Genomic DNA, 27,646 nt, shown 5'->3' with positions numbered 1-27,646 from the left:
GTGGTGTTCAACACTATCCAGCACCTTCAAAAGGAAAAAAATGTCCTTGGATCTGATGGCAAAGGAACGGACAGTGCAGCTACTCCAGCTCCAAGCACAGCAGCTACACTAGCCCCAGCGACAAGTACAGTAGCTACTCAAACTTTGAGTGCAACAGACAGTGCAGCTACTCCAACTCCAATTACAGCAACTACACCAACCCCAGCAACAAATACAGCAGCTACCCAAACTTCATCCGCAACAGGCAGCGCAGATAATCTAGCTCCAAATACAGCAGCTAAACCAGAGGACCAATTCATGCCAATATCAGTTGCCCCTGTACACAAGGGGAAAAGGAAAAAAGAGACAAGAAATATGAAGCAAGATGAAGAAACAATGTGCTCACCACCCAGGTTTTTTGTTGTTGTTTTGTTTTTTTTTGTTTTTTTTTTCTTCTTCCCATCCACTCCATCCAGCAATACAGTATCTGCTCCTTCCTCCATGAGGAGAACTGGCCAGTTTTGGGGTTTCTCCCCTGGCATATGCTTGTATTTATCCAGTAAGTTACTAATCTCCTCGGGACTATAGTCTGTCTATTTGTCTGTTCTTACGTGTCTGTTTGCCCTGGTAATCATCTTACATTTAAACAGGAGCTGCGCGGGGACCTTACTTTTTCACGTCTGCCTCGTCTCTGGTATTTGATTCTGACTCACTGGTATCCCAAATATCTCCATTCCATGTCTCTGGGTCCCAATCTGGTTGGGTTACTGCTGCCCGTTCCTGCTGTCCCGTATCCGCACCAGATATTCCCAATGTGGAATACAATACCACCCGCCGACAAACGAGTCCGACCCAGAAGACCCCATGTCCTTCCGGGTAACTCCTAGTTATCCCCCCAGGTATGATGTGCTGTGGTATGGAATACCTCCTTGGCTAGCTTGAGTCAGGTGTCCTGTCTCTGCTTCCTCCCGGCTTCCCCTCATCCCTGGCAGAGCATGAGCCTCACAAAGTTCTTTGTCAGGGTAAACATTACTTAGCAACAGCTAAAAACATCGGTATTATCAGCACTGTTCCCAGTCAAAACACAGCGCTGCACCAGCTACCAAGAAGGAGAAAAATTCACTGCTACTGCTAAACCCAGGACAGGTGTGATAACAGAACTTAGTAGTCTTACTAACAAGAGTGAATTGTTTCTTTTCATTTTTCTAATGAATGAATTATTTCTTACTATCCTTCTAATTATCAGTTAGTTTGGAGACAGTGACTCCTGAACATCTTCTAGCTTAGGATACTCCTTGTCTGCCCATCCTGTTCTTCTTGCAAGAAATTTTGTACGAAGGTCACACTGTTCTAAATCTTTGCCAGCTATCAGAAACTTGCAGATACGGTTGGTTTCAGCTAGCTTTGTGATTACTGGGGCATCCAACTGTGCCAAAGGTGAAAAGTGCACCCTGAGGAAGACTGCTTACTTCATCTTGAAGACCCCTGCCCATGACCATTGGAGGGCAGTGCCAAAAGGGAGGAGACTTATGATAATAAGTACCTAAACTAATTGTAATATCCCCTCCAAACTCTCGGGAACCTAATGAATATACATGTTTACATGTAATAAATATCTGCTTGCTTAACCCCTCGGTGTGCAAGTTAGGAGGAGCAATCCCCCTTGCACCCAGCGCCGTAATAAACATACCTGCTTTATAACTCTGAGTTGTAGAATCTGATTCTGTGCTTCATTACCACCCCCTCTTTTTCTCTTTCTTTTTTCTTCAAGTCCCAGCTGCTAAAAACGAAGGCCTGCTCCACAGCAGCTGCTAGTGCCTGCCTGCTCAGCAGCAGCTATAAATGCCTGCTGGCAACTGCACTTCTGCTTTAACCCTTTCTTGCCCAGAATGTTAATCTGCTACCAGTTAAAAACTTCTACGTGAGCCCGACAACAAAAATACGCAGAACAGCATCTCTTGGTGCAGCTACACACTTCACTGATCGAGCCCTGACCTCAACACACACAGACAAGGGATTCCACAAACACACTCCTCACAACTACAATACTTGAAACACAAGCAAAATCCAGACAATCATTACCTGCTACCCAGCCTCACATACAGAACGTGATGCAATCTGATATCTGTGCACCCCCACTACACAACACCATGTACAGAACAAGACGCAATCTGATATCTGTGCACCCCTACTACACGGCCCCACATACAGAATGCGGTGCAATCCGGTGGCTGTGTACCCTCACTAAGCAGCCCCATGTACAGAATGTGACGCAATCCAATGCCTGTGCACCTCCACTACAAGGCCCCATGGACAGAACGTGACTAAATCTGATATTCGTGCACCCCCACTACAAGACCCCATGTACAGAACGCGGTGCAATCCGGTAGCTGTGCACCCTCACTTTGTAGTAATACGTGACATAACCTGTTAGCGGTGTACTCCGCTACCTGGCCCCCCTAATTCTTGTTATACCCAACTATTTCTCTCATGCTCTCTCAGACCTGGAATGCCATCCTCGTCACCATTTATGTTCCAGAGTTCAAGGATTCCGTGTGAGAGAAATGAAGCACAAATAGAGAACTCATAGCTAGTTTATTTATATAGGAAAATATAGAGATATTAGCAGATACAGTAAAGGATACTTCTGATGTTTGGTTATCTTACCAATCCCGAGGACCCTGTGAGGACAATCAGGAAACCAGCTCTGAGAAACATCATCGCAATGCAAGGTGGCAGGCTCAACCTTAGCAGGCATCCCTGCGGAGGCAACATTGACCTGGGTGATATAAGATTTTGCCTCCTTCACATCACATGAGGCTCGGGCTTTTATACTAGCAAAAATGCACACTCATACTAACACAGGGGGCCAGCCTATGTCAGATAAAGTGGCCAGCAATATCTAGAAAAGTCTCCAAGGGTCAGGACTTTTTCAGGGAGTTCTAAAGTGGAATTTTCTGAGCAGGAACCAAAGCTGGACTTTCTGGGGAGCAGCCAAAGCAGGACACTCTGGGGAGGAGCCAAAGCAGACAAACAGTACTTTTCTACCTTTGTGTGTTTCACCACAGACCATTATATATTGTCCCTGACACACAAATATATCCGGGTCCCTGAAAAAAAGTAGTCCCACGAACAGGTTTGCCTTTACCTGAAGCAGGAATAACCCAGACTGCCTTCCCTAGAAAAGTCTTTATGTCACAGGAACTTTATCCCCCTCTACAGTACATAGAAGTTCTGATTGTGCTAGGACAGCCCTGTTGTCAAATCCCCTAGTGTTGACCAACCAGGTGGCTTTTGGTAAATGTGCATTCCAATGTTTCAAAGACCCCACCACCCACTGGTCTCAGAGTAGTTTTTAACAGTCCATTGTAGCGTTCAATTTTCCCAGAGGCTGGTGCATGATAGGGGTTGTGATATACCCACATGATGCCATGCCCCTTGGCCCAACTGTCTATAAGTTTATTCTGGAAATGATTCCCACTGTCGGACTCAATTCTTTCTGGAGTAACGTGTGTCCTGGGTTCAGCAGTAGCAGTCATTTTTCTCCTTCTTAGTACCTGGTGCAGTGCTGTATTTTTGACTTTCAGCTTGGGAACAATGCTGATAACACCCATGTTTTTAGTTGTTACTCAGTAAGGTTTACTCTGACCAAGGACTTTCTGAGTCTCATGCTCTGCCAGGGAGGAGGGGAAACCAGGAGGAAGCTGAGGCAGGACACCCGACCCAGACTAGCCAAAGGGGTTTTCCATACCACAGCACGTTATGCCCAGTATATAAACTGGGGGCAGTTACCCGGAAGGGCTAGATCGCTGCTTGGGTCAGGCTGGGTATCAGCTGGCATGTGGTGAGCAGCTGTATTCTTTTCCCTTGTTATTTCCCTTATCATTATTATTATTGGTGGTAGCAGTAGTGGTTTTGTGTTATACCTTAGTTACTGGACTCTTCTTATCTCAACCTGTGGGAGTTACATTCTTTCAGTTCTCCTCCCCATCCCTGCAGGAGTGGTGGGAGGAAGTGAATGGGGGAGTGAGAGAGTGGCTGTGTGGTTCTGTGTTACTGGCTGGGGTTAAACCATGACATCCCCTCACTACAAGAAAGACATTGAGGTGATGGAGTGGGTTCGGAGTAGGGAAATGAAGCTGGTGAAGGATCTGTAGCACAAGTCTTACGAGGAATGGCTGAGGGAACTGGGGCTGTTTTGTCTTCAGAAGGGACAGGGAGAACCTTATTGCTCTCTACAAGTACATGAAAGGAGGTTGTATTGAGTGGGGGTCGGTCTCTTCTCCCATGTAACAAGTAACAGGGCAATAGTTTGCTCAAGAGAGCAGACTTTGGCATCTTCAGGAACCTGCTTAGTAAGTGTCCTGAGTTCAGCAGTAGCAGTCATGTTTTTTCCTTTGTGTTAACTGGTGCAGTGCTGTGTTTTGACTTCTAGTTTGAGAACAGTGTTGGTGAAGCCGATGTTGTCGGTTGTTGCTAAGTGATGTTTACCCTGACCAAGGACTCTGTGAGGCTCATGCTCTGCCAGGGAGGAGGGGAAGCTGTGAGGAAGCAGAGACGGGGCGCCTGACCCGGGCTAGCCGGGGAGGTATTCCATACCACAGCACGTCATGCCCGGGGTGGGGGGTAACTGGGAGTTACCCGGAAGGACAGGAGCTTCCGGGTGGAACTCGTTTTCTTGGCCAGTGGTATCGTATTCTCTTCCCTTGTTATTTTCCCTTATCATTGTTTTAGCTGATAGTAGCGGTGGTGATTTGTTGCTGGACTGTTCTTGTCTCAACCCATAGGAGTTGCACTCTCTCGATCCTCCTCCCCGTTCCTCCGGGAGCGGGGAAGGGGAGAGCCCCGGTGCAAGGGGGGCGGGGAGACGGACACGGACCTTGATTGTTGTCAGCTCGGCACCACTCACTGGGAGTGAGTGAACAAGTTACCTGACTGGGTTTAAACCACGACAGTAAGGTTCCATGGGATAAAGCCCTAGAGGGCAGGGGGGCTCAAGACTGCTGTTTGATATTCAAGGATCACCTGCTCCAAGCTCAGGAGTGTTACCTGCCAACTAGCAGAAAACAGGGCAGGAAGGCCAGGAGGCCTCTGTGTATGGATAAGGAGCTGCTGAGAAAACTTTGAGGGAAAAAAGAAGCTTATATGATGTGGAACTGAGTCTGGCAAGGGATGTGAAAGAAAACAGGCAGGTCTTCTATAGGTATGTAGCAAACAAAAGACAGACTAGGGAAAACGTGGGTCCTCTCCGGAAGCTATCGGGAGAACTGGCTACCCTGGATTTGGAAAAGGCTGAGGTTCTTAAAGACTTCTTTGCCTCACTATTCACCAGCAAGTCCTCTGACCACACCGCCCAAGTCTTGGAAGGCAGATGCAGGGACTGTGAGAATGAAGACCCCAGGCCCACTGTAGGGGAGGATCAGGTTCAAGATCATCTAAGGAACCTGAACGTGGGAACTGCAAGCTGTCCTGTTCCTGCTATGTGGATAATTAAAGAAGAGTAATTGCTGATAGTGCACCTGGGTCTTGAGTAAGCCAGGGAGTGCTTGGGTGCAAGGTCAGGCTGGGAAGCAGCCTGGGAAGTGATTGTTTATAGAATGGAATTTATAGTGACTGAAACCAGTCACTGGGAATGATGTAGTTGCTGTTTGGCTTCATGGCTCCGACCCGTATCTGTATGCTATATATTGCCATGCTTGAGTGAATAAAGTGGAACTAGTTATGAAAGCAGTGTGTTTGTGTTTGTGTGTGTGTGTGTGTGTTTGGCCTCTTTCTTTACAGACACTGCGAATGGTGCCCTGTGTGTGTGGTAGCTAAACTGCTCAACATTGCGGTGCCCGTGCGATCCAACAGGGAATTTCTGGTACCAACATTTGCCTGTTAAAGGTCAGTAATGCCTGTTGAATGGGGAATTACAGAATTGTGTTAGAAAAATTGGACAAATAGAATCAGCTGAACAGAAATTATTTGAAAGTTTTAAAGCAAATTCTAAAATCTTCTGGATATCATTTGTCTGAGAAGCAAGTAATGAATCTTTTATTATGGGTGAAAACAAATTGCAAATGGTTTCCAGCAACAGGGTCATTTCATACTCGGATATGGGAGAGAGTGGGAGAACATTTACAGACTCAAAGTCGCCTTGGTATGGAGGTTCCTGATGATTTAATAGTGACATGGCATTTTGTCTTTTCTGTGTTATCTAATTTACAACCTGTTGAGAATATAATTCAGAAACGTGATAAAACAAATGATCAAAAATACTGACAATTTGAAAGAGCAAGGACAGAATGATGAAAATATCTTTTCTGAGAAGCCTGATGATCCTTTTGATTCTGGATCTGTAAATTCAGAAAAGAAGCAAAATTCATACCCACCTTTGACACCATTAAAGGCATTCACATTGAATATTCCTCATGCTCCTCAACCTATCACACCTCCCTTGGCTGATCTTGATAAAGAACCATTTGACCATCCATTAGTTAACCAGAAGGCTACTAAAACATTTAAACAAAAATGTATGGTGTCGTGGTTTAAACCCAGTCAGGCAACTTGTTCACTCACTCCCAGTGAGTGGTGCCGGGCTGAGAACAATCAAGGGTCCCCCCCGCCCCCACCGGGGCTCTCCCTTTCCCCGCTCCCAGAGGAACGGGGAGGAGGATCGAAAGGGTGCAACTCCTACGGGTTGAGACAAGAACAGTCCAGCAAACAATGTACAACACAAATCACCACCACTACTACCAAGGACAACAATGATAAGAGAAAATAACAAGGGAAGAGAATACGATACCACCGGCCAAGAAATGAGTCCCACCCAGAAGCCTGTGTCCTTCCGGGTAACTCCCAGTTACCCCCCACCCCAGGGCATGACGTGCTGTGGTATGGAATACCTCCTTGGTTATCCTGGGTCAGGTGCCCTGTCTCTGCTTCCTCCTGGCTTCCCCTCCTCCCTGGCAGGGCATGAGCCTCACAAAGTCCTTGGTCAGGGTAAACATCGCTTAGCAACAACCGAAAACATCGGCTTCACCAACACTGTTCCCAGGCTGGAAGTCAAAACACAGCACTGCACCAGCTACCACGAAGGAGAAACATGACTGCTACTGCTGAACCCAGGACATATGGGGAAAGCGATAGAGGATGGTGATTTTACTGAAGACATGGCTTTCACTTTTCCTGTATTTTATATAACAGATGGGCAACAGGGACAGCAGGGACAGCAGGGACAACAGCAACCGGTACAGGAAAATGTTCCGTACTCAGTATTTAAGGAATTGAAAAATATCAGTGATGGAAAATGGAATTCAAAGTCCTTATACATTAGGTCTGCTAGAAATGATGGCTAGTTCAGGATCTATGGTGCCATGGGACTGGAACACTTTAATGAGAACGATTTTGACACCTGCTCAATACTTGGTGTGGAGACTGGAATACAATGACTTAGCGGCTTTACAGGTATTAGATAATGTTCAAGGAGGAATACCAACAGATGCTGATATGTTAACAGGCTCTGGGCAATGGTTGCAACCTCATGATGAAATTAATTTAAACCCTCTGGTATTCCAGGAAGCCACCTGTATGGCTTTACAAGCCTGGAGGTGAATACCTGGATCAGGAAAGAAAACTTTATTTTGCAACTGTTTGCCAAGGGTCTCAGGAACCCTATGTGTCTTTTATAGACCGGTTAGACAACGCTATACAAAGGCAGATTGATAATCCTGAGGCTGCTCGTGCACTTTAATTTCAGCTAGCATATGAAAATACAAATGGAGATTGCAAAACTGCTTTAGCTCCAGTCAGGGAAAAATATACAGACACTGCTGAGTTTATTAAAACATGTCAGGATATCAGTACAGAGGCTCTTAAGGCTTCTGTATTGGCTGCTGCATTATTAAAACTTAATATGTATCAGCAAAAATGTTTTAACTGTGGACAGGAAGGACATATTAGTAAAATGCCCTGGTGTGGGGAGTGAAGGCAATAAGATTTGCATGAAGAACAGTTTGAGAATGAGCTCTGAGGCCTTGGTGCTTTGACAAGCCCTGGGGCGATGAGCTGGGGCGTTGAAGACCAGAGGATGTGGGGGTTGTGAGAGGGTCTGTAGCATTGTGATTAGACTATTTACCTGGAGAGTTTTACAGGGGTCAATGAGATTGAACGTTGTATGTATGTGCAGGTTGGGAAAGTACGGAACAAGGGGATAAAAAGGGCTTGGTGGTAATAAACGAGGATTTGAGTCTCTGCGTCAACTGGAGTCCATGTCATGAAATGCCACACCCTGGAAGGGCTAGATTGCTGCTTGGGTTGGGCTGGGTATTGGTCAGCGGGTGGTGAGTGGTTGTATTCTCTTCCCTTGTTATTTCCCTTATCATTATTATTCTTGGTGGTAGCAGTAGTGGTTTTGTGTTATACCTTAGTTACTGGATTGTTCTTATCTCAACCTGTGGGAATTATATTCTTTGGATTCTCCTCCCCATCCCTCCAGGAGTGGGGTGAGGAAGCGAGGGGAGTGAGAGAGCAGCTGTGTGGTTTTGAGTTACCGGCTGGGCTTAAACCACGACACCCTCCCGAGTCACTGCCCCCAGTTTATATACTGGGCATGACATGCTGTGGTATGGAATACCCCTTTGGCTAGTCTGGGTCAGGTGTCCTGCCTCTGCTTCCTCCCGACTTCCCCTCTTCCCTGGCAGAGCATGAGACTCAGAAAGTCCTTGGTCAGAGTAAACTTATCAACAATTAAAAACATGGGTGTTATCAGCGTTGTTCCCTGGCTGAAAGTCAAAATCACAGCACTGCACCAGCTACTAAGAAGGAGAAAAAATGACTGCTACTGCTGAACTCAGGACAGGGGCCCGGAACTGAACACAGGATTTGAGGTGTAGCCTCACTTGTGCCAAGTACAGGGGAAAGATCACTTCCCTGGCACTGCTGGCTGCGATATATCTGATACAGGCCAGGATGCCGTTGGCCTTCTTGGCTGCCTGGGCACAAGCTTGCTCATGTTCAGCCAGCTGCCAGTCAGCACCCCTAGATCCTTTTCTACCAAGCAGCTTTCCAGCCTCTCTTCCCCAAGCCTGTAGTGTTGCATGGGGTTGTTGTGGCCCAAATGCAGGACCCAGCACCTTTTCTGGTGTTTTAGCTAGTCTCGTCATGCCAGTTGCTGAAAACAGCATTGTTAAAAAATTATTGTGTAATCCAGAAGGGAAGAGTCATAGTCTAAAGTGAGCAAAAACCTGTTGTGTGTATTTGTGCAAGTTAATCTTTTTCTCTCTTTTTGAGTGCCTGTACAATCTTGATACTTATTTTCTTGCATGAAATGCTTTGAAATCCACACATAATGGGCATCATGAAAATATAATTGCATAAGAATAATTAATATCATTTTTAGGCGGCTTGAGCGACCCAGCACAACAGGCTGTAGGGAGCAGTGGAGCGCGCTCCTCCCCGGCGCCAGGGTGCGCTGCCGGCGGTGATCGGCCCCACCCCTTCGCCGCCGCTGCAGGCACAGCCCAGCGCGCTATCCGGGCTGCCTGTGTTCTGCCTGATCGGAAATCAGCATGGCTACCGAGGGTGGGAAGTGACGACAGGTTTGCGCGGTGCGCCGTTGCTGGAGGGTGGGACTGGGAGGAGTTGGGTCCTTGCGGCTCTGTGTGATGTCACTCTTTGTGGCTGCAGTTGGCAAGATGGTGCCAGTCCTCGTGGAGAAGAAATTGGTGGGTCTGGATGGGCTTGGCGGTGCTGAGCTCCCCAGCGAGGAGCAGGAGGAGCAGGAGGAGCAGAACCTCTGGTGAATGCCCGCGGGGGGAGGTATCTGGGGTCGTCGCCACCCCGGCGGTGGAGCTGAGAGGCTGCTCTCGGGCGTCACGGCGGGGTCTCTCTGGGCTGCCTCAGCCCTCGCTCCGCCCGACTGGGTAGGGGGTCTGTGGGCGCCGGCTGCGGGCCGCGCTTGAGCCCTGCTGACAGGAGCTGCGCGGCAGCTACCCACGGCGCAGGTCGGCCCAGGCGCCAGGGCCGATGAGGAATGCTGCCCTTCCCGGTTCTGGAGGGAACCCCACACCCTCGGGAATAAGACATCATCGCTGCCAGGGTGGGGGGCGCACGCGTGCGGAGTGCCTGAGGTGTGGATCTGCGGGATAGGCTCCACAAGACTTGCTCTCTCGTGTTCCTGTCGCTTGTCTCTGAGTGACACTTTTGAAAACACTAATAATGACAGAAAAAGCTGTGTGTAAAATACAGTAATGAATTGTGAGAGGAGTTATCAGTTGGAAAGTAATGTGGCCTTTAACAACCAGAGAAAAACGTTACTGCATGCATTTTAGAAACGTAAAGCTTTCTTTTAAAAAGGTGGCTTACTTTTGGTCTTTTAAATTGAACTTAAATCTCTAACTGTAGCATCATTTCCAGTTTGTAAATAGTTTGAATGTAACTGGCTTGGTCTGTGTGGATCTGATAAGCTCATCAGTGCTGTCAAATAGGCAGTTGTGTGGGTTGTGTTTGGGTTTGCATGTGTACACATCAGCCTAACAACAGTGATGCTGTTTTTCTAGGTCCTCAATACTGAGAGAAGTTTCTACCCGGTCAAGATCTAAGTTGCCATCAGGCAAGAATATTCTCGTTTTTGGTAAGTAACACATGTGAGCAGGTTGGGGGTTGTTTATTTGTAGAAATAAAGGTGTTTAAAGTAGTGATATGAACAAACTGACATCTCAGTTTGTTAAAATTAGGTTATGCAATGTGAACTATGCTATTATTGTCTTCAGATTGATAGATCTACTTTCTTTTTGGTTTGCACTGTGACATTTATAACATTCAGTTTACATTCCAATTGTTTAAATATATGTAATAATGGCTTTGAACTGACAGAGGGTAGGTTTAGATTAGATATTAGGAAGAAGCTCTTCACTGTGAGGATGGTGAGGCACTGGCACAGGTTGCCTAGAAAAGCTGTGGCTGCCCTATCCCTAACAGTGTTCAAGGCCAGACCATTCTGTGATAATAGAGAATAATTGAGTGCTTCATTCTTATTGTTGTGGTATAAGCTGTTGGATTCAGCTGGATTACTTGAAAGAAAATAACAAGTATGATCTGAAAATGTACAAGGATACTTCTGGTTGCTTAATGATTTGAAAAAAATTATCTTTTTTTTTCCTCTGTAAAAATTTACTGGAAGGTGATGATGGCTCAGGTAAAACCACACTTATGACCAAAATACAGGGAGCAGAGCATGGCAAGAAAGGAAGAGGGCTGGAATACTTGTATCTAAATATTCATGATGAAGACAGAGATGGTAAGTTCTTTCTATATGCAATCTCTTTACTGTAATTATGTAACTGATATGCTTTTTTAATAACTGTGTTTTCATCAGTGTATATTGGGTTGCACCAAGTAGCTGGTTCCAGCATTGCTCTGTATCTTTTAGAAGCTGTATCAGTTTCTTAAAAGTGAAATGTGTTTTGTCTTCAGTGTACATTCTCCTCTTGCCCTTCTTACAGCTTGACCTGTGTATGAGGGAAAAGTACACTTGAGCAACTCTCGGGATCCATTTACTTTTAGGGTAGATACATTTGCTGATGTTGACTTACTAGCAGATATATTGTCATTTGGTATGGCTACTTGATAACTATGAAGTAAGTGATACATTCATAAGAATTTAATTTCCATTATGGATTTTTGGGCATGGAGTTTTGTTTCCTTGCGGGGGCTGTGAGCAGAATTTTGGTTAACTATAACTGAGATGTTTTGTTAGAGTTGAATGAGTGAAGAACAATACTTAAAGTCAAAATTAGTATTTCCTTTTCTCAAATTGAAGCTTGTTTCTTTGCCCCTTGCTTTTGTGCTTGTTGCTGTTGATGATTGCTCTTCTCTACTATATGGGAGAGGGATGACAAGAAGACACTGTTTAAAAGCAGGTCTGATGATCAGAATACCTTTATTGTTAGGAAGGTTAGGGACAGGAAGAGATGGGGGGAGCGAGTTCCTTGCTCATAAATCTGCTTGTCTCATTTTGGGCAAATGGCTGGGACCAATTTTGTGCTAGCTTTTGTCTTTAAAAACAGAGAATGGCAGTCTTGTTTATGACTTCCCTCTGAGCTTTCAGTTCAGAAGAGGGAAGCAATGATGGCAGTTCATCCATGTTCCTGAAAACACATCAACTAGGAAGATCCTATAATGGTATTCTGGAAATGGAAATGTACTGAAGGCTTGCAGGAGTGATTAAGTACCATATATGACTGGTTGTTATGGAGATTGGTCCTGTGCTCACATGGTAGTAAACTGCTTTTGGATACTAAGGCACAATGAAAGGATGAGTACATTGCCTGTGTCTTCAGTGGCCACCTAATCTTGCAGTTCCTAAAAATATCTTGTGCTGTAACTTTAAGTGCTGAGCCGTTCTTGGCGTAAGTACTTTCTCATCATGCACAAGCTTCTTTAATACTGCAAAATACTTCAGGGAAAAAACCCACTATGATTAGAAGAAGTGTTAAGGCAGCCTGTGACATCAGGCTTCTTGAAACATCAAAGGAGATGGTATTATAAACCGAAAAATGTTTGGCATGCTATTTTTCCTGGTGAAATCAAACCTCAAGTATGTCCCTTCTTTGGAAACATTTTGGGGCTATTCCTGAGTATCTGGAGGTGATGAGTATTTGAATCCTGTCATAAGAACTCAGGCAGCACTAGCAGGGGAATAAAAAAAAAAAAAAAAAAAGACGTTTTTGACTACCAGACTCAGATGGAGAATTCAGGTCTTCATGCATCCCTTTAATGGATGTGTTAGGATCTAATAATACATTCATTTCTGTTTCATTCTTGTCATCAGCAAACAAAATAAATAGCAAAGTGGGTCAGGACCTCCCAGCAGGTAACAACAGCACTCTTCCTTCTCTGGGACAGGTTTGGTTTTGTTTCTTTAAACTCTGTTTAGATACATGTTTGGAAACAAAACCTGTAGAACTGACCCACAGTTCTTGGAAGCCATAAAGAAACTCAGGATAGGCATTCAGGAGCTTACTATCACATGTTCATTTATGAGGATATCTGCTTTTCATTATACTCCAACCTGTTCAAGACCAGCAAACCAAAGGATTTCCAGGGGTGTCAAATTTACACTGATAACTGAAACTCTGTAGTGGGGTGAGATATTTCCAGCCTCTTTCCCAAGAGCTAGAAGATTTCTTTGTTCTCTTTGTCTTTTTCTTGTTCATTTCAGAAGGGTTTATTCTGTCCAGGAGAAATGTTTTGTTTATAGTGCTGAGTCATTATCTACCTCCCACCTCCCTTTGGAAATGTTGAGGAAAATCTTCTGTATTGTTTCTTATCCTCCCCCTGCTTCCTCTTCAAAAGATAATTGAATCTGGCTCATTCTACATTTTAAGTAGAATTACTCTGGATTGCTAGGTGCATATCTTGGTTTACAGTTATTTTTGTCTTTTCCCCTAAAGATTAGATCAGTGGTTACATTTTGTTTTGGTTTTGCTTGTTTTGTGTTGTTGGTTGTTTTTTTTTGTTTGTGTTTTTTTGTGTGTGTGTGTTTTTTTTTTTTTTGGTGTTGCTTTTTTGTTATTGTTTCTTTTGTTTGTTTTGTTTTTAGGAAACTTAAATGCAAGGAAAGCACCTCTTTTATGAAGGACCCCTGTGGCTAATACAGGTGCACACTGACGTTTTAGCTTTCTGTTATCTGCTTGTTTCTTGACAGTGGCTGATACCTAGCTTGGATGGCAAAATATACATCACCACTGTTTTGGTAACTAGCTGTTTCAGTTCTGTTAGATGTTTGTTCAGTGTAGTGTGCAGTAGTTCCTTAGGTCTCAGGATAACTTAGAATAAGTCCACTACTGAATCTCTACCTGAAAAATCTCCTTAGGATACTATCCTAAATTCTGCCTAGGGTGAGACATTTGTTCAAGTTGAGGTTTGGGGATGCCTGAGAAGCAGTTCTGAGAGATGATTCTCCTAGATCATTAGCCCCAGGCATGATAACCTTGGAGCATATGGCTTCCTCTGCTTATGTGACACCATAGTTCATCTAGATGAAAAAACAGTAAAGTTGACTGGGAATGTTAAACTGTGCAGCTCGGGCCCAAGAGTCCTGTTAGTGGATTTTCTCAGCGAGTGTGGCTAGTTTCAGTTTTTTGTCTGTCTTTGTGATGAGCAGATGTTTTGTATGTATGCTGGTAAGTCTGCTTTTGAGACCTGAGAATCTTAATTTGTAGGAGGTAGAAGAGAGGCTCTGCATAATTTTCTTAAAGGATATGTGTTTCTAGAGTAGCTTTTAGAGTCTCATGCAGAGTAGTTAAAGTGAGGATGTACAGCAGGATAGTGAAACAAACATTGACTGGTTTTGCAGCATTACTATGTGGGTTAGCTGGCAATTCCAACCACCACAGAGAACTTTGGGTTGAGCTGCCTCAGATTACAAATGCAGTACAGCTGTCCTGACTGTGCCAAATGTGCCAGTGAAGTAGAGCCATTCTGTTGTGTTCTTATTTGTAACAAAATCAAGTAGTCTTTTTTTTTTTTTTTGCCTCAGATTTGGACTGGCCTCAGTCATGTCATATGCATGTTCCAGTTGAACTGGTTGTTCCAGATTGAGCTAAGTGCTGCTGGTACACTAGTATCTAATGGGAAAATTGTCTTTTTGTCAACATCTTTAAAGTAGTTTTCTTGGAAATTATTTTTCCCTGTTGTGCTTCTCTGCACAGCTTAGACAAGGCTTGTCTAATTACCACTGATACCTTTTGAATAAATGCAGGAGTTGTTGCAGTTCACAGAATCAGCCTTCTGCAGTAAAATTCATCAAAGCTGGAAATCTTTCATGGCTAAAGGGGTAATGAAATATTGACAGGGTTTAGAAATGTTGTTTTAGCAGCTATTGAAATAATCTTTAATAGGTTGCACCTGCTTCTGTTTTGGTGTCTCCAGTCATAGCCACTGTGAAAGGTTCAGTTACTGTTTACATATGACTAACTAGGTGCTTGATGTTGATTCGGAAAAAACTCCAGGAACAAACTCGCCAACAAAGTTTTAAGTTGACAAGCAGGTACTGCAGCGCTGGGAGACACGGGGGAGAGCTCCTCCTAACGTGTGTCTCCCCATTGCCACACAAGCCATTCTTTTATAGCCACTGGGCATACATACATATTCATGAGGCTACTTATGGATTACATAATTTTCCAGAAAGTTCCCTGCATGCGTACAGAATTGTGGTGGTGGTATCTGAGGATCGTTTACTTCTTCCAACAATCTTCATCACTTCTGGCAGCCTTTGAAGCACGCGCAGTAGATGATCATACCAGTTTAATTGGTTCGTTAGCACCAGAGACATAATAATCCTTCTGTCCTCCTTCTTATCAGTTAGTTTAACTGTAGCCCATCCTGGACACCTGCCATTCCCAGATATTCCTTATCCCTGTGTCCTGTTCTTCTAGACTGTTTTTCTTACAACTATGTCAGCTATAACGATTTATCTTGTACAAGAATTCTCAGTATGTTCTCTAGCTGCATGCTGTTTTTTTTCTCTATGTATCATGCACCTCAGTAATTTTCCATTGCTACTGTTACAAAGCTATCAAACTTAACATTACTTAAAACTAATACTAAAGGTTTATATATTCCATTTTGTGATTTTTGTGCCCCCCTTGTCTCAATGTGGTGCTGACAAAGTTGAATTTTGACATCAAGTCCTTGCCAAATCGTGAACAACTAGTACTATATTTTTAAGATTTGGAGAACAGGGAAGAGAAATATAATGAGGCAGAGTAATGATGAAGCTCAGTAGCTGGTCTGAAAATCTGTGCTCTGCAGTGATTGGTTTGCAGAATTCACATATCAGAATTCATGTATCTTGTATTTAATACCTATAGAGACCCACTGTTCTCTCTGGACAGCTGTAGTAGAATAAGGAGTACTTTGGAAGAAGTGCTAGGAAAAGTCTAGAAGATAGAAACAAATGGAGTTGTTTGTTTCAAGGAGGAAGTTCTGAGGATAATGTAATTTATTTTATTCATTTGGGCAGAATTGGTTGTTCAGAGGACCTGATAGATCATTCCAAATTGATGCTTCATTTTCAGTTTCTTCTATTCTTGCCAAAGTTCAGGTTTGGGGTAATTTTTTTTCATGCCAGCTGTCTGTTCCAGCTGATTTTTCCACCCCCCTGCTTTGCATTTCTGCAAATAAGTATCCAGTTGCTACCAAAACACTGGGAGGGCGGAGAAAGACAAAACCTAAAATTCCAAATGGTTTGTCTAGTACTCATTCTGTAAGGAGCCTGCAAGTAGAGGCCAATGTGAATTAAGAGCAGGTAGCATAACTTTAAGGTTTGGTCAGTGCTAGAAGCCTAAGCTGCTTATTGCTTGTATCTTGTTTGCAGCTTATTTCTGTTGTGGGATGTCTTTAGTATGTTAAACCAGCTTATGTGTCTGAGGGACATCTAAGGTTTCCCTGCTGGACTCGGCTATAACCACACCTTTGGAACTTGGAGTTACATACGGCACATGTATTCTGGTTTCACCTGTAATATACATCTTTCAAATTCAGGAATGCTGTGCAGTGTCTAAAAGCTGTCGTGCCAGCTGTCCTTAGTAAAAGCTAAAGAACAGATTTTTATTTTTTTTTTCCCTAACAAAAAGATACTGAACCAAGGAAAAAAATCCTGTTAAACGAAAGCATCTACTGAATAATGTAGGCATTTACACATGCACCTGTCTTAATAAACAGGCAAGATCTGCTGGTAGCTGGGTTTTGGCCTTCCTTTTAAGACTAATGTACTCCTCTGTTCACTTGCAGACTAGCAAAGAAAAAAGTTGGCATCTGTTGAATGGCATCTGTACCTTTCTCTTTCAGATCATACTCGCTGTAATGTTTGGATTCTAGATGGAGACTTATACCATAAAGGGCTATTGAAGTTTGCAGTTTCTGCAGAATCCCTGCAAGACACCATTGTAGTCTTTGTTGCAGATATGTCTAGACCTTGGACTGTTATGGAGTCTTTACAGAAATGGGCCAGTGTCTTGCAAGAACATATTGATAAGATGAAAATTCCTCCAGAAGAGATAAGAGACATGGAACGGAAGTGTAAGTCTTTGTGCATCCATACATTCTGTTTTTTGATTTGTTGTTGGTTTTGGGTTTTTTTTTGGGTGTGGTTTTGTTTTTGTTTTTGTTGTTGTTGTGTTTTGGGTTTTTTTTTTTTGTGTTGTTTTTTTTTTTTAACTAGCTCTTGCAACTTTCTTTTGTAATGATAAATTTCTTCAGATTACTGTTTTGAGAATGGGTTAGATAAGAATTACTTTGAAGTTGAGATTATAACTCTTAATTAAGGTAGATTCTATTAGGCTTTAAAACAACTCTTCCAGTTTCATTGTGCTAACAAAACATCAGGTGAATTAATGGTCTAAATCCCTTGCAGTAATGAAATTTTGATAATTGGATTTTTTTAAAGGCCAATTAAAAAAACAAAAAAAACAAAAAAAAAACAAACCAACAACCTCCATACAGAATCATGCTTTTAAAGATAGTGACAAATTTCAGTAGTGAAGTGAGCTGTCGGCTTTTTTGTATCTAAGCCAGGTCCCATTCCCATATTGTGTGTGTTTTCCAGTAGGTATCGCTGCCTTTGTTTTTCATAAGGCTTAGACTGTGATCCTGGTACATCTGATTGTCTCTCACTACAGCCTCTCCTACCCTGTGACTTTAGGAATATTATATAAATCTTTCCTGGCATATTTGTGGCAGGAAAGAAAGAATCTGGCACTGGCCAGCAGTTGTCACTGCAGTATTTTTATTTCCTGCTGCTTCCTTTCTTTCCTAAAATAGTTTTGAATATTTCTTGAGAGTGTTTTTCTGCTTAGTTTCATATTGAATTACTTCAAAATAAAGTCCTTTGGTGGAAAAGACCTTAGCCATGTGGCTTCCTCTTCAGCTGAAGTATAGATTCAGACTGATCCTTGCTGGTTGCTGTTTTTGATCAGGGCTGGTGGCTGGCTGTACTGGAGTGTTACAACCTTGCAAATGCTGTCTAGTAGCTTTCTTAGATTCACTTTAGGGAGCAGTGTAATCTACTTGGTCTGTGAGCATTCAGATGTATTTGTGTAGCTGATATTCTCTGAATGTTAAATTACTTTCCCAAAAGGCTTGCTACGTCCCCTACAGCATGCTAGCTAGAGTTTAATCTTAATGACTGAAGCCACCTGGGTTTGATCACCAGGTTAGATAAAAAGGTAAAACCTGACAATTTTAAGAGGAAAAAGCATCTTTTTTTTTTTCATTCTCCTTTTGTGTGTGAGAGATTTTGGGGGAATGGGAGATGGAAATGCAGTTCTAGTCTCACAGTACAGCAGCTAACCTGATTTGCACTTTTCTGAGACACACCAAATTTTATGGCAATCCAAATAAATGTGGAGTGTTCTCAGCCTTCACTAAGAGTGTACTGTGTGAAGGAGCCAGTTACAGCTATGGCAAAGCTTTATCACCATATTTGGGCAACTTAGAAGATATTTCAGTAGTGTTGTCTTAGAGATTTCTAAATTAGTGTTGTCGAAATTCCTAGTTTCTCTTGTGCTTGGATAAGAGTTGAGGGAAAAGGAAAATTGGAGAGCTAATTCTCACTCTTGCAGGACTCTGCTGCCATTTTATGGCTCAGCGGTGAACTTTGGTCCAATATCGGCATCCAGGTGAAACATTGGCCTTAATGTCTCGCTCCCAAACTTCCATCTCGCTCCTTTTCTCAGTCACTGTGTAGGACACTTCTGTCATCTCGGATATTTCTCTTCTGACTTCTTGCAGACTGTCCTTAAGGCCAGATCTGTGCTCAAACCTTTGGCCACCATAGCTTGTAATTCTTTTAACTGCAAGCTGTGCTAAAAGAAATTCCTATTGTTACTGTGGTTTTATTAGTGTAACTGTTTAGACAATACAGGCTTGAAGAATGACTTGTGACTACAGTTCATCAGTAAAGCAACACCAGCAAAGTTTTCCTTGCTAAAATCCTGCTTCGTACACTGTCTGAGATAAGCTGCCACTTAGAAATGAAGACTCACTGTGTTGCAATAGCCTGGATATGAAAACCCTGGGATAATAAAGCATATGCAAAGCAGGCAGTCAGAACAGAGAAACAGGCTTGCAGAGTGGAGAGATGTGCTAAATTCACTCCAGTAACTGCAGCATAACATTGCATGGATGCATGTTTCTTAACTTCAGCTTGCAGAACCGTGTTCCCTTAATACTTATTTCTAGGTGCAAGCTATGTCATGTGGACCAAGCTGAATGCCTATGGCGCTTTCTGGTACTGGTACCCACTAGTTCTTGTTGACCCTGGAGAAACATTTTTTTTTTTGTCCCACTAGCATATGTTTAAAGTGCTGCTAGGTTGTTCTTTTTCTATTACTATGATGTTAACAGTTTCCAGAAATCTTTTTGTTAGCTCACCATTCTCTATGGAATTGAACTTTGAACTGCTTGTCTTTGCTTTCAAGGTTTTTGTGGCCTTTCTCCACCCAGCATTTTGTCTCGTGTTTGCTATTTGAGATACTGACTCTTGGCTTTATTGGGTGGATGATGCTAGGCACCATCTGGTATATGAACATGAGGAATATGAACTTTTGTGCTTAAAGAGCTTCCAGAATGGGAGGCAGGACACATGTGGAAGCAACAGGCATCTCAAAAGAAATGGAATTACTCAGAGTATACCAAGAGCATTCTTTGTCTGCACTCATTCCTATCACTGAGCCCCTCTGGAAATTCCTTGCTAAAAGCTTGGCTAGTGTGGGTTCAGATAAATAATGTCAGTTTAAACGTTCTAATTTAATTCAGGCTCAGTTATGATAAATCATTGTTTAAATAACAGACATTTGCATAAGTATTTCAGGGGAGATCTAAATTTTGCCTTCCCATTTATGACAGCAAAGCAGAAGACTGTCAAGAATCAAGAAATGCAGAAAGGAAGTATACTGGTAAAATGTCTGTTATATTAATGTGTTCTGGAAACTAAATACTTGAAACAACAGCATTTTTTTCTGAAAATTAAGTAGTGTCCCTTTCAAGCCGAATTAGTTTCAGGTTCTCTGCCTTTTTTTTTTTTTTTGTGTGTGTGTGTGTGTCAATTCTTAAGCTAAAAGAAACTTACTTTGCTCTGTTGTCTGGGAATTATTTTCACAAGTCTAAAACTTATGATCCGTAAAGATAGTTTAAAAAAAAATACAGCTGAAAGCTGCGTGTGTATGAAACGTAATAGAGTGTAAATATGGAAACTTGCATTCATTTGCTTTAAATGCAAAATTCTGAATATAAGGCTTTTTTACCTAGATGAGCCACAAGTCTGGTAGATAAACCAGCGCAATGTAGTGGAGGTGTGATTTTTATGGCACATCATCACTTGGTGATAATTTTTCAAATTTGCTTTCTGTGAGATAGTTCCTTCCCTGTCACATGGATGGATGTACTGAACAACACTGTCTTTGTGACCATGCTGGGGACTGGGAGTATTTCTGGAGAGTTTTCCTTACTGTGCATAAAGTCAGCCTGCTTCCACTGTTTCAAAAATAAAGATGCCTTCATGGGAGCAAATCATGGAGCTTTGCTTGCCTCTTTCCTGATGGCTGAGCAAGGAGGAGGCTTCATGTGGGATTGTCATGTGGGGGAAAGCCCTGGGCCTTCAGGAAGTGCTGTGCTGGGAGCAGACACATACAGTAGGCAGATTGATCTGGTCTGTGGCTTTCTCTCTGAAAAAAGACATAAAGGCTGCAAGTTGCAGCCCAGTTTTGATAAAGTATGTGTGGGGGTCACAGTGTGCTTCCAAAATGGTGTTAATACCATTTCTTAGGCGCTTGAATATCTGATAATATTCAATAGGGAATACTCATTGTTGTCATAAAATTAAAACATTGAAAATGTAGAAAGCATCTAGTTTCCTCTGGACTCCACTGTAGTCTTTCAGAATATAACTGAGTCTTTTCAGATAATATTTAGAAGTGCTTGAGTCTGTATTTATGCAGTGCAATTTTGATATGCCTAGCATTGGACTCCTGCAACAGAAATGTAGAGTAATATAAACTTGAGTTACAGTTTGTAAGAATAGATGTTTCAGCTTGGTGTTCTCTGGGTCCATTTACATTTTCACCATGCTTTCTTCCCAAACTAGGTACAAATTGCACTGAGTATAAGCTATGTTGCTAAACTACATTTCTGTTTTCAGCTCCCCAGTAATGTTGAGGAATGTGCATTTGTGCATACTATAGCTCTTGCAGCTATAAATACACTTAATTTAGCTTGCTGTAAGTTTTGCTGGAGGAGAATTTTTTTGTTTGAAGGGGTCATAGGGCTTGAGCTTGTGTTCTGTTCTCATGGAGTGCCTCATTATGAAAGGAAAAAAAAGTTGAGATTTCTAGTTAGCTATGGATTAATTATGGTTTAAAAAGAACTAGCTCCTTTGTTGTGCCTGAAGAAGATCTCTTTCATGATAGTTATGAAGGAGTTTCAAGAGTATGTAGAACCTGAAGAAGGCTACCAAGGATCACCGCAGAGAAGAGGCCCTTCTTCTGGCCGAGAAGATGAACATATTTCTTTGCCACTTGGAGAAAATGTGCTGACTCACAACCTTGGTATTCCTGTGCTGGTAGTTTGTACGAAAGTGAGTTTCTGGTTCTGTTTGCTACTATGGAAAAGTTTAATTACTTTTCTTCTAGAAAGCATGCTTTATACAGATATGCAAAATGAATTTTGGATTAATAGTAAAGGGATTTATTTTAAAAGTCAATTTTTAATTTTGCAAAAGGGTAATAACCTTATCAATTATATGTGAATTACTTTATCTTTTGAGTTATTGGTGGCATTTTAAAATCAAAGACTCACAGTAAATGTGATGTGTATGTAATAATCAGGAATATGTTTTAGGGTGTGCTGGAATTAAATGACTGGGTTTTATGGTTCTATTTTTTTTCTCTTCCTTTCTGCCAGTGCGATGCAGTGAGTGTACTAGAGAAGGAGCATGATTACAGAGAAGAACACTTCGACTTCATTCAGTCACACATTCGTAAATTCTGCTTACAGTGTATCCTTTCCTGCACTGAAGAGATTTGCTGTAATCTGGAAGCAAGAAAATATGCTTTTAATATTGAATTGCACGTAAAGTTAATCTGAGAAGTTGCACTTCAAGATTGCTTGGTGTTTAGTTATTTACTGTGTAGCATTTGTTGTTTTGAAGTTGTTGATGGATGATTTTAAATTGTACATGGATTTGGCACTTTTGTTCCTTTACAATGGATTTGTCCTGCGTTGTATGAGGGTTTTTTTCTTGGTTTTCCCCTCAGAACTTGCAATTTCCATGTAAACCTGAGATCTTGGCTGTCTCCTAAGTTTTTGACTTTTTCAAATTTAAGTGGCTGGGAGGGCATGTAACTTTGTGTATGTCAACGAGAAGTATCCTGTTATACCCCCTTCCTCTCCCTGAATGCTAAATGGCTTTAGCTATTGCCTTGAACTGCTTCTCAAAATTAGGTCTAGTCTTAATATCTCCATTAGCTACTTTTCTGGAATTCTTACTATAATTTAAAAAATGTATCTTACATAATTTTCCTTAAATAAATAATCAGATGGGGCTGCCTTGATTTATACATCAGTTAAGGAGGAAAAGAACCTTGATCTGTTGTACAAGTACATTGTACATAAAACATATGGTTTTCAGTTTACCACACCTGCCTTAGTGGTAGAAAAGGATGCAGTTTTTATGTAAGTCAATTGTATTAGCAGCATGGTTTCAGATTGTTTGCTGTTAAGCACTGTACTTCATATAACACATGTAAAAATAACTTGGATGGTTTGTGTAATTCAAAAGCTTAGTATGTGAGTCTGAAATTCCAAGTTAAAAAAAACAACTTGGTGCATATTACTTAGAATATACCATTCCAGCTTCTTAGTATCTTTGGAATTTAGCTGAGAACTAGGACTGATCTGTAGAGGGCAGTAAATAAATGGTCTCTGTAGAAGTGTTTTTTTTGTGACTGAAAAGGCGAAGCTTTCCTTCCTTTTATAGACCTGCCGGTTGGGACAATGAAAATAAAATTGCCATTTTACATGAAAATTTTATGACAGTGAAACCAGAAGATGCATATGAGGACTTCATTGTAAAACCTCCCATAAGAAAGGTAAAAAGGGGTAAACTTTTCCCTCCACCCTGACAAATACGTAAACTTTGCTTGAATGGCTGCTAATACCTATTAATGTTGAAGAACTCTGAATTAAATATAAAGGGGTTTTATATCCAAATGTGTGAAACATGAGGCTTTTGTTTTCCAGTTGTTTAAAATACTACAAGCAAACACAGAAGTCATTCACTTCAGTGAATGAAAAGCAGTCTAAAAATAACCATACACATGAACCTCTGAATGCATGGGGCAAAATCTCCTTTTGAAAAAGGAGAATACCTTTGTAGGACTTCAACAATTTACGTAGGACTTCAACAATTTACATATGTACACAGGTGGCATTGAGGTTACCATGTAAAGGCAAATCTTGTAAAACAAGTGTCTGTCACTATTGCATTAAGATACATGAAGAAATGTCATTAATAGTAAGGGAAGAGCAGTAAATGATCTATATAAATTCTGTTTACTGTGAACTTTGTGACTGTAGGCACACAGGAGTAGGATATGTGTAAAATGGATAATATGAAAAATTGTAAATTACATTGTTTTCTGGTTTCTATCAAAAACCTTCTTTTACAATTTCTGTGCACACCTAATGTTTCTAGATCAAGCCCCAGTATTTAGAAAAGGGAAGAAATGTTTGAAGCTTTCATGGAAGGGAAAGGTTTAATCCTTTTTGTAACTCATGCACCTATAAGAAATATTCATTACCTAATAGTGTTAGGGCTGATAAGAGGGGGTGAGGGATTGAGTGTAGGGTTTTACAGAGTAAGGTCATCTCAGGTCTTTGAAGAGATGCCGATGAGTTTAATAATTAGATGAATGTGGCTACTTACCAAGTACTCATCTTTCTAGGAGAATACCCACAGGCTGGTATCAATGTTACTCTACTCCATTTACTTACAATATTTTTTTTTTTAATGACAATTTCTTTAATGTTACTATTTTTAAATGTGGAAAGAAGTTTGGGTTTTGTTGTGGTTTAAATCCAGCTGGCAACCCAGAACCACGCAGCTGCTCACTCACTCCCCCCGCTCCCAGAGGGATAGGGAGGAGAATCGAAAGAATGTAACTCCCACGGGTTGAGATAAGACCAATCCAGTAACTAAGGTATAATACAAAACTACTATTGCTACCGCCAGTAATAATAATGATAAGGGAAATAACAAGGGGAGAGGATACAATTACTCACCACCCACTGACTGATACCCAGCCTGACCTGAGCAGTGATCTCGGCTTTCCGTGTAACTGCCCCCAGTTTATATACTGGGCATGATGTGCTGTGGTATGGAATGCCCCTTTGGCTAGTTTGGGTCAGGTGTCCTGTCTCTGCTTCCTCCTGACTTCCCCTCCTCCCTGGCAGAGCATGTGACTGAGAAAGCCCTTGATAGGAGTAAACATTACTTAGCAGCAATTAAAAACATGGGTGTTATCAGCGTTGTTCCCAGGCTGAAAGTCAAAAACAGCACTGCACCGGCTACTAAGGAGAAAAAGTGATTGCTACTGCTGAACCCAGGACTGTTTTGCTGTGGGTTTTTTAATAGTATTAAAGAATTGCCTTTTTTTTTCCTCCCCTTTTCATCACCAAACCATAAAAACAGTTACAGTAGTTTCAGTTTTTACCTCTAATAACAAGATATGTTGTTCCACAGTTAGTCCATGATAAAGAGCTGGCGGCAGAAGATGAGCAAGTATTTCTTATGAAGCAGCAGGTAAGAATGGATGAATGAAAATAAATCCTTACTAAATAAGATTTCACTTTAAGCTCTCCATTGTTAGTGCTTTCAGTTTTTCATTCCTCATTTAAATCACTAGATAGCCGTTTTTCAGCTTTGTAAATTCAGATGTAATTATGAAATATTTTTTTTAAGAAATATGGGTAGAAATATGGCTGTGTATCTTGGCAACTTGAAAGGAAAATATGCTGATAACAGAAATAACTTACATTTCAAAGGAGAAGAGCAAGAAGATAACTTTAAATTTTGCAATACAGCTATATTCATCTGTAAAATATAAATACTTTTAAAACATTTTAGTGTTGTGGTTTTCTTACAGCCAGACATTTGAAAGACTTTAAGGTGTCAAATTTAGTTATGCTGTATCTTGCCATTTTCTTTACTGCTCTGTTGTTTAAAAAACTATTAACACTTTCCTGTATGGTTGATTCTAAATGTTGTAGGGGTTACGGAGTTGGGTGTCCGTGGTTCTGGTTTATAGTTCTGGGACAGCTGTGTAAGACAAAGGACTGAAGCTTATTTACTCATTTTAACTCTGTTTTCTAGTGGTAAAGTCTGTAAGTATTTAGATATCAAAGAGGAAGCCTGTAAATATCTGGAAAAAAATGTCAAATATCACTGTATCTTATTCCTTTATATTTCCTTAAATATATTGATTTTTAATATTTTGGTTTTGCAGTCATTCCTTGCCAAACAGCCAGCAACACCTACAAGAGCATCAGTAAGTAGATCTAAGAGAAGAATAGGAGGTGTTTTCTTTCTTTCTAGAGAAGAGGGGAATGGTTATAACCTGTAGCGTTTCATTTTGTAATTTAAAGTGTGTAATATATAACCTCCCCAAAACTGTAGGAAATAAAAACAAAAAAGTTGGCAATATCTTAAAATGTTGCTTATAAATAACTTCATTCTAATTCACTGTGGAAACATAGAAATATCTAATGATCACTGAACTGAAAACGTCCTACTGTGTTTCATCCTTTCTTCTAGTGGAGAAACATGCTGAAAATAACTGGTGTTATTTTTTTGTTTGTTTTCCCTATTTTGCGTACACTACGGTGCAAATATAAAGGTTTAAAAAGTAATTTGTGTGTAGTGTTACATTTGCTTTATATATTTACTCCATTTAAGTTCTATGATTTGTGTGATTTTTACTTGTTTTAAGGAATCTTCTGCAAGAGGCCCTGCAGGATCCCCAAGAACTCAAGGCAGAGCTGGTCCCACTAATGTACCCAGTGCTTCACCAATAACATCAGTTAAGAAACCAGATCCAAATATTAAAAGTATGAATAAGCATTTTACTGGTTTTATCATGTGTTGTTTTGTTGTTGGTTTTTGGTTTTTTGTTTTTTAAATCCTCTTTTGTAGAAATATTTTGGCTTAGTTTAATAACAGGAATTTATGACATAGCTTCAGGTTTGGTTTTTTTTTTTTTTTGTCATTCATGTGACTTGAAATAGAGCAGTTGGAGTTCAGAATACATTATTTCCTTAAGTTGCCTAAACATACTTAATACTTCGCTTCTTAGCTACTACATTTAGAAAAAAACAAAAGCATGCAAATAGATTAAAGTTTTGTGGCAACTCTCCATTCCAGAAGAGTAGTAATATGCTTTCAGTCATCTCTGACTTTGTTAAAGAATGCAAAGGACTAGTGTCTTTAAATTGAGCAAGGAGAGACTCTCATATTTGAGGTTTATTTCCTTGACTGGTAAGAGTTATGTATGTATGTAAGAAGTTATATCATTTACCAGCAATAACTATTCTGTGATTATATATATATATATTTTTTTTTTTCTTTTACTCAGGTAATGCTGCAAGTGAAGGTGTCTTGGCTAGTTTCTTTAACAGTCTCTTGAGCAAAAAGACTGGCTCTCCTGGGAGTCCCAGTTCTGGCGGAGTGCAAAGTACAGTCAAGAAATCAGGTATTGGACTTGTTATTGCAGGCTGTTTTGCATATTTTCAATAATTTATTAGGTCCACATTGATCTAACTGCATGTATCTTTTAAACTGGTCAATGAAGTGACAGACCTTGACAGATGACAGTGCCCAAATGTGCAGTCTTATAAAAAAGAACTAAGCTCTTGCAACTTCACAACTCCAGGGCTTCTGTTAAGCCTGTTTATAACTTAATTCTTCAGAGAAGTTGTACTGCTGGGATATAAATAACATTTGAGTCTTGATCTTATTCAGAAAGTGGTCATTTCCTTTATTTTACTTTAGACTTCCTTCCTTTATTAACATTTAAACTGTTGCTTGAAGGAAATGCAGTTTATTGGGTTTGGACTGCAGTTTCCAGTCAAACTATTGAACTCTATCCGGAGTTCGTGTTTAAATTAATTACTTCTTATCACAGCTTGATGTTATTCTCTCATTACTTAGTATTTTATTGTGATCCAACACAACTGGATTTGTTCTGTGTGTGTGCCTGTGACTGCATTGTATAACGTATTTGCTGGTTAAGTAATTGCACTGTTCTGGGTGAAAATAAAAGAAGCCCATCAGAATACTTTGTACCTTTACAGAACTCAGTATTGTAAAATGTGGTGGTGTTCCACCTGATATTTACTACTTGGATTATTTAGTTGCTTCTTTTTGATACGGGCATTCCCATCACACTTAACATTGTTTCCAGAATTATTTTACTACTAAATTATTGATAGATGGTTTACTTCTGATCCCAGACTTGCAAAATCATGTAAAATGTAATGGTGATGACAAACCCAGGGTGTCTGATGCTTAAAGGAGAGTGTAAGGCCCCAGGCATTCCCAACTGGAAATGATAAGTATTTGATGCCAGCC

At 41.1% G+C, this 27,646-nt stretch overlaps 1 protein-coding gene across 1 annotated transcript; it reads left to right on the top strand.

The window, feature by feature from the left end:
- The first annotated feature begins 9,629 nt into the window (after positions 1 to 9,629).
- LOC130611798 (cytoplasmic dynein 1 light intermediate chain 2-like) lies at positions 9,630 to 27,306 on the top strand. Its single transcript, XM_057432944.1, has 13 exons — positions 9,630 to 9,760; positions 10,521 to 10,594; positions 11,144 to 11,260; positions 16,816 to 17,046; positions 21,432 to 21,598; positions 21,925 to 22,018; positions 22,560 to 22,695; positions 23,000 to 23,111; positions 24,764 to 24,823; positions 25,527 to 25,568; positions 26,010 to 26,127; positions 26,652 to 26,768; positions 27,227 to 27,306. The coding sequence occupies exons 1-13, from the start codon at positions 9,657 to 9,659 to the stop codon at positions 27,289 to 27,291; spliced, it is 1,437 nt and encodes a 478-aa protein (XP_057288927.1). The 5' UTR covers positions 9,630 to 9,656; the 3' UTR covers positions 27,292 to 27,306.
- Positions 27,307 to 27,646: the final 340 nt, after the last annotated feature.

Source organism: Pezoporus wallicus, unplaced genomic scaffold (assembly GCF_028554395.1).
Source record: "Pezoporus wallicus isolate ANWC-B61680 ecotype Strahan unplaced genomic scaffold, APGP_CSIRO_Pwel_v1 contig_2440, whole genome shotgun sequence".
NCBI classification, from domain to species: Eukaryota; Metazoa; Chordata; class Aves; order Psittaciformes; family Psittacidae; genus Pezoporus; species Pezoporus wallicus.
The sequence above is the reverse complement of the archived record's forward strand: the minus strand, read 5'-3'. Positions and strand labels throughout refer to the sequence as shown.